At 34.5% G+C, this 7,322-nt stretch overlaps 1 protein-coding gene across 3 annotated transcripts in view; it reads right to left on the bottom strand.

Moving 5' to 3' along the window:
- Positions 1-494: 494 nt before the first annotated feature.
- Positions 495-7,322, bottom strand: part of TBC1D23 (TBC1 domain family member 23) — a 43,460-nt gene continuing 36,632 nt past the window's right edge. The window contains exons 18-19 of one of the 3 annotated variants that reach the window (XM_056793390.1): positions 2,125-2,253; positions 495-751 (exon numbers count right to left, since the gene is read on the bottom strand). In XM_056793390.1, the coding sequence (XP_056649368.1) occupies positions 2,172-2,253 (82 nt within the window). In that variant the 3' untranslated portion in view covers positions 495-751; positions 2,125-2,171. Of the gene's footprint in view, positions 2,254-7,322 lie in introns of all 3 variants that reach the window. The other 2 variants (XM_056793389.1, XM_056793388.1) reach the window with 2 other exon arrangements.

Here is a 7,322-nt window from a genome sequence, read left to right as displayed (position 1 = left end):
CGAAAGTCAGAAGAACTGGGTCCAAATTCCACCTTACATGCTTATTAGCTCTCTAACTGTACAAACCATTTAAGTATCCTGGTCTATTTTCCTTTTCTGCAAAATGTGGGGGTTTAGATTTGATGGCCTTTAAAGTCATTTAAATCTATTATTTTAGGATATACAGAATAAACTTAAGCATGCTATCCATTGATGTGATTACCACCCAAACAACACCTATTGTAGATATTAAGGTCCTTTAGGATGAGAAGTTTAGGGTGCTTCTGGATTAAAATGACACTCCTTTGCACAAGTTACATTTTGTTTGGAGGACTGGAATTTATGTCAATAGTTGTAACTAAATTGGTAAAAGTTCTATTTTTTATGTGAATTTTCTAGGTTCTATAACCTAAAAACTCATATTTCACTGGAGGAAGACCAGAAGTTTTAATTAATCTATAATATAGCAACTACAAAAACTTTTTAAAAAATGAAATATCTTCTGGAAGAACAAGTTATGAGCAAATTGTACTGGTTTTATTTACAGTTGTAATTTATAAACAGTAACACAAACATTTTTACATTAATATTATGGAAAAAATTCCATGGCTGAATTAGGCAAAAAGTCAAAGACTTTGGGAAAGTTCTGTAGGGGACCAGGAAAAGGAAAATGTAATACAACAGTCAAAAGGCAGGTTCATAAATACCAAGCTGTGTCCCAAGTGCAATTTCATGCAAATGTCTTCAACAATGCAATTCAGTTGGTTTTTATCTAGATAGTAAAGCAAATTAGTTCCTGAATTAAGGTGCTTTATAACCACTTGATTCCCATTCAAATAACTTAAAATAGTTGATCATTAGATTCTTCTCTCAACCCTCAAAGCACATTAGTTTTATATTTTATAACTTGAAAGACTCTATGGATTTGCTACTTTCCTTTTGAGGGAAAAAAAGATTCCAGAAAGTCATTCATTCCATGGCCCCAAACACATTCTAGGGATCCCCACCAAATGTGTTCAAAATGGATCCAAAAAGATCAACTAAGAAAACAGTAAAATAGAGATCACTTTATGTTTCATTGCACCAAGGAGGAAGGACATTTTTTTTTCAAAACTTTTGGACTTTGAAAAACAAAGTATACCAAAGGAAAATAGCATTACGAAGGAAGGACATGATGATAAGGCATTGCAACTATGTAGCACTCTGATTAGTAGCTTTTATTCAGTCTCATCACCCCAACCTCAAATGAGTGTAAAACAAAGTGCAATCAAACACACAGGTTTTGAAATATACAAAACTATATAATCAATTTTGATGGAGACCAATGACTCATGTTCAGTGCTCCAGTTTTATCCCTTTCAATATGAACTTCAAATTTAACACACTTATCCTCTAATAATGCTTTTACCCATTCCTTATTATTAATTTAAGACTAGAAATAAGTCTTAACTATTCTGTCAAATATTAATTCTGGATTTAGTATTTTAAAAACAGTCATTTATAAGTGTTCAAATTATTTCCCCCAATTGTGCATAGGTAAATAATGTTGTGGTTTAGAAAACATGTTTTTACACTTCATAGCAGGGTTGCATTATTCAATCAGCTGGAATCTCCATATCCACTGCATTGGTTGAATTCCAGTCCTTTTAAGAAGAACAAGAGTAGTAAGCAAAATGTTTACTACCCTGAGTAATATTTTTAGTCTTTGATAATATTCATGGGTAAAACCAATTATATGAACATTAGGTTTCCTAAGCTATTTCTATGAATAGTGTTCAAGGTCACTGAAGACACTGCAATTACACACACACACACACACACACACACACACACACACACACACGTCTAAATTGTTACCTGAAAAGTGCAGAATAGTCCTTAAAATGAGTTGCTCAAAACTGAACTGCATCTTGTATCCTTACTCCATAAAGGCGCAAGGTCAGCTACTCTAAAGCCACTTGATAAATGACCTTGATAATAAATGACTTGTACAAAACCAAAAATGCAAAAGGAAATTAAAAAATTTAAAAACTGTCCTGAAATTGATTATAATAATTTACCCTATCTTAAGCCTGCTACTCAGGCACTCCCATGAGTAAATAAAGTTTCTCAGGTTAATATTCAGTTAGGAAAGTGTGTTCACACCTCTCCTCGTTGCTCCATCTTCTTTGAAAATAACTAGTCTTTTGCTATTAGCTTTCCAAGGCATCCAGAACTTTCATGATTTGTTGTTTTATGGCTTTGGTGGCATCCCCTGCATTTGGAATCAAATACCTACAAAAACAAAAACTAAATGTTAATATAATGCTTTAATCAAAAAATATTCTTCATAATATATCTAATGGCTTAGAGGTTATTACTTTTCAAGGAAAAATAAGGAGCCAAGAAAGCATTAATAAATATGTGTTCAGTTCAGCAGCAGTCTCATTTTAATTACATTACTATACTGCTGAGATAATCCTAGTGAATTAATCTAATTTAGTTTGTCGTACCAATTTCACTATAGGTTTTGGCTGCAATGAGACATTCTAATAAATCCCAGTGAGCTCTAATGTGAAAAGTCTGTATTGAATGCTCAACAGAACTTCAACTGGGAAGAACCTTAAAGCATTTACTATCAGCCACTTTTCTGAAAATATATACTTAGGAAGTCAAAGACAAAAGAAAAGGCATCTGTATAAAAATATACATATATTTTTTATGATGGAAAACAACTAGAAGATTGTGTTTAAAATGATTTTTTAAAAATTTATAAAGGATAAGACTGGGAAATGCAAACTTCCAAGCATAATTATTTGTTAAGAGTTGGCTATTATAACAGATCAACAGTCGTCTGACCTCCTAGTTTGGTCAGGATCAAATGGATGATTTGCAGAGTTTAATTTTATAGTAAAAAAGAACTTACAAGTCATGGAAAATAAAAGTCTTAAGAAAAATATTTTTTTTGGACAAGAAGACACTTTGACCAGGCTGCTTCCTGGGGCTTCTTAAATTCAATTTTTCCATTAGTGCCAACTACTAGAATTTGGACATGATATGGAAACTATGATGGGGCTTGATATAGGCTAGGACTTTTTTTTTAACATTATTTTATTTGGTCATTTCCAAACATTATTCATTGGAGATAAAGATCATTTTTTCCTCCCCCCCCCCCACCTTTCCCCTAGCTGACATGCAATTCCATTGTGTATCACATGTGTTCTTGATTCGAACCCATTTCCATGTTGTTGGTATTTGCTCATTTAGAGTCTTTCCTCAGTCATGTCCCCTCCACCCCTGTAGTCAAGCAGTTGCTTTTCCTCGGTGTTTTTACTCCCACAGTTTGTCCTCTGCTTGTGGATAGTGTTTTGTCTCCTAGATCCCTGCAGATTGTTCAGGGACATTGCATTGAGACTAATGGAGAAGTCCATTACGTTCGATTATACCACAGTGTATCAGTCTCTGTGTACAATGTTTTCTTGGTTCTGCTCCTCTCGCTCTACATCATTTCCTGGAGGTTGTTCCAGTCTCCATGGAATTCCTCCACTTTATTATTCCTTTGAGCACAATAGTTTTCCATCACCAACAGATACCACAATTTGTTCAGCCATTCCCCAATTGATGGGCATCCCCTCATTTTCCAATTTTTTGCCACCACAAAGAGCACAGCTATGGATATTCTTGTCCAAGTCTTTTTCCTTATTATCTCTTTGGGGTACAAACCCAGCAGTGCTATGGCTGGATCAAAGGGCAGTCTTTTATCGCCCTTTGGGCATAGTTCCAGATTGCCCTCCAGAATGGTTGAATCAATTCACAACTCCACCAGCAATGAATTAGTGTCCCTACTTTGCCACAACCCCTCCAGCATTCATTACTTTCCTTTGCTGTCAAGTTAGCCAATTTGCTAGGTGTGAGGTGATACCTCAGAGTTGTTTTGATTTGCATCTCTCTGATTATCAGAGATTTAGAACACTTTTTCATGTGCTTATTAATAGTTTTGATTTCTTTAACTAAAAATTGCCTATTCATGTCCCTTGCCCATTTTTCAATTGGAAAATGGCTTGATTTTTTGTACAATTGATTTAGCTCTTTGTAAATTTGAGTAATTAATTAAACCTTTGTCAGAGGTTTTTATGAAGATTGTTTCCCAATTTGTTGCTTCCCTTCTGATTTTGATTACATTGGTTTTGTTTGTACAACAGCTTTATAATTTGATGTAGTCAAAATTACTTATTTTACATTTTGTGACTCTTTCTGTCTTGCTTGGTTTTAAAATCTTTCCCATCCCAAAGGTCTGACTGACATGTATACTATTCTGTGTTTGCCTAATTTACTTATAGTTTCCTTCTATATGTTCAAGTCATTCACCCATTCTGAATTTATTTATAGGGTGTGAGGTGTTGATCCAAACCTAATCTCTCCCACACTGTCTTCCAATTTTCCCAGCAGTTTTTATCGAATAGTGGATTTTTGTCCCAAAAGCTGGGATCTTTGGGCTTATCATATACTGTCTTGCTGAGGTCACTTGCCCCAAATCTATTCCACCGACCTTCCTTTCTGTCTCTTAGCCAGTACCAAATTGTTTTGATGACCGCTGCTTTATAATATAGTTTGGGATCTGGGACTGCAAGGCCCCCCTTCCTTTGTATTTTTTTTTTCATTATTTCCCTGGATATCCTTGATCCTTTGTTCTTCCAAATGAGCTTTGTTATGTTTTTTCTAAATCAGTAAAGAAATTTTTTGGAAGTTCAATGGGTATGGCACTAAATAGATAAATAAGTTTGGGTAGTATGGTCATTTTTATTATATTGGCTTATCCTACCCATGAGCAGTTAATGTTTTTCCAACTGCTCAAAATCTAGTTTTAGTTGTATGGAGAGTGTTTTGTAGTTGTGTTCATATAATTCCTGTGTTTGTCTCGGGAGATAGATTCCTAGGTATTTTATTTTGTCTAAGGTGATTTTGAATGGGATTTCTCTTTCTAGTTCTTGCTGCTGAGCTGTGTTGGATATATATAGAAATGCTGATGACTTATGTGGGTTTGTTTTGTATCCTGCAACTTTGCTAAAGTTGTTGATTATTTTGATTAGCTTTTTGGTTGAGCTTCTAGGATTCTTTAAGTAGACCATCATGTCATCTGCAAAGAGTGATAACTTGGTCTCCTCCTTGCCTATTTTAATCCCTTCAATTTATTTTTCTTCTCTAATTGCTACTGCTAGTGTTTCTAATACAATGTCAAATAATAGAGGTGATAATGGGCATCTTTGTTTCACTCCTGATCTTATTGGGAATGCATCTAGTTTATCCCCATTGCAGATGATATTAGCTGATGGTTTTAGATATATACTGTTTATTATTTTTAGGAACAACCCTTCTATTCCTATGCTTTCTAGTGTTTTTAATAGGAATGGGTGTTGTATTTTTATCACAGGCTTTTTCTGCGTCTATTGAGATAATCATGTGATTTTTGTTGGTTTGCATGTTGATATGGTCAATTATGTGGATGGTTTTCCTAATATTGAACCAGCCCTGCATCCCTGGTATAAATCCTACTTGATCATGGTGAATGACCCTTCTGATCACTTGCTGGAGTCTTTTTGCTAGTATCCTATTTAAGATTTTTGCATCTATATTCATTACGGAGATTGGTCTATAGTTTTCTTTCTCTGTTTTTGGCCTGCCTGGCTTTGGAATCAGTACCATGTTTGTGTCATAAAAGGAATTTGGTAGAACTCCCTCTTTGCTTATTATGTCTAATAGTTTGTATAGTATTGGGATTAGCTGTTCTTTGAATGTCTGATAGAATTCACTTGTGAATTCATCAGGCCCTGGGGATTTTTTCTTAGGGAGTTCTTTGATGGCCTGTTGGATTTCATTTTCTCATATGGAATTATTTATGAATTCTATTTCTTCTTCCGTTAGTCTAGGCAATTTATATTTCTGTATATATTGGTCCATATCACCTAGATTGGTATATTTATTGCCATATAATTGGGCAAAGTAATTTTTAATGATTACCTTAATTTCTTCTTCTTTGGAAGTGATGTCCCCCTTTTCATCTTTGATGCTGTTAATTTGCTTTTCTTCTTTCCTTTTTTTAATTAGATTGACCAGTACTTTGTCTATTTTGTTTGTTTGTTCAAAGTACCAGCTTCTAGTCTTATTTATTAGTTCAATAGTTCTATCACTTTCGATTTTATTAATTTCTCCCTTAATTTTTAGGATCTCTAGTTTGGTTTTTCTTGTGGGGGTGTTTAATTTGTTCGCTTTCAAGTTTTTTGATTTGCATTTCTATTCATTGATCTCTGCCCTCACTAGTTTGTTACTCAGGGATATGAATTTTCCTCTGATTACTGCTTTGGCTGCATCCCATAAGGTTTGAAAGAATGTCTCACCATTGTCATTTTCTTCTATGAAATTGTTTCTATGATTTGTTCTCTAACTAACCAATTTTGGAGTATCATATTATTTAATTTCCAATTGATTTTTAATTTGGCTCTCCATGTACCCTTACTGATCATTATTTTTATTGCCTTATGATCTGAAAAGGTTGCATTTATTATTCCTGCTTTTCTGCATTTGTGTGCCATGTTTCTGTGACCTAGTGTATCATCCATCTTTGTGAATGTGCCATGTGGTGCTGAGAAGGTGTATTCCTTTTTGTCCCTATTTATTTTTCTCCATATGTCTACTAACTCTAATTTTTCTAAGATTTCATTCACTTCTATTACCTTTTTCTTATTTATTTTTTATTTGATTTATCTAAATTTGATAGTGGTTGGTTCAAATCTCCCACTAATATGGTTTTACTGTCTATTTCCTCCTTCAACTCTCCTAGTTTCTCCATTAGAAATTTGGGTGATATACTATTTGGTGCATACATGTTGATTAGTGATATTTCCTCATTATCTAAAGTCCCTTTTAACAAAATATATTTACCTTCCCTATCCCTTTTAATCAGGTCTATTTTCGCTTTGGCTTTGTCAGATATCATGATTGCAACTCCTGCCTTCTTTCTATCAGTTGAGGCCCAGAAGGTCTTACTCCATCCTTTAATTCTGACCTGGTGAGTGTCTACCCACCTCATGTGTGTTTCTTAAAGACAACATATGGTAGGGTTTTGGATTCTAATCCATTCTGCTATTCATCTATGTTTTATGGATGAGTTCATTCCATTTACGTTCAAAGTTATGATTGTCACTTGTGGACTCCCTGGTATTTTGATATCCTCCCCTGATTCTGACCTTTCTTCTTTAGCTATAACCTTTTAAGCCAGTGATTTACTTTAAATCAGTCCCCCTAGTCCCCTCCCTTGATATGTTTCCCTTTCTAGCCCCTCCCCTTTTGTTCCCTCCCCCTCCCCC

Source organism: Monodelphis domestica, chromosome 4 (assembly GCF_027887165.1).
Source record: "Monodelphis domestica isolate mMonDom1 chromosome 4, mMonDom1.pri, whole genome shotgun sequence".
NCBI lineage: Eukaryota > Metazoa > Chordata > Mammalia > Didelphimorphia > Didelphidae > Monodelphis > Monodelphis domestica.
The sequence above is the reverse complement of the archived record's forward strand: the minus strand, read 5'-3'. Positions and strand labels throughout refer to the sequence as shown.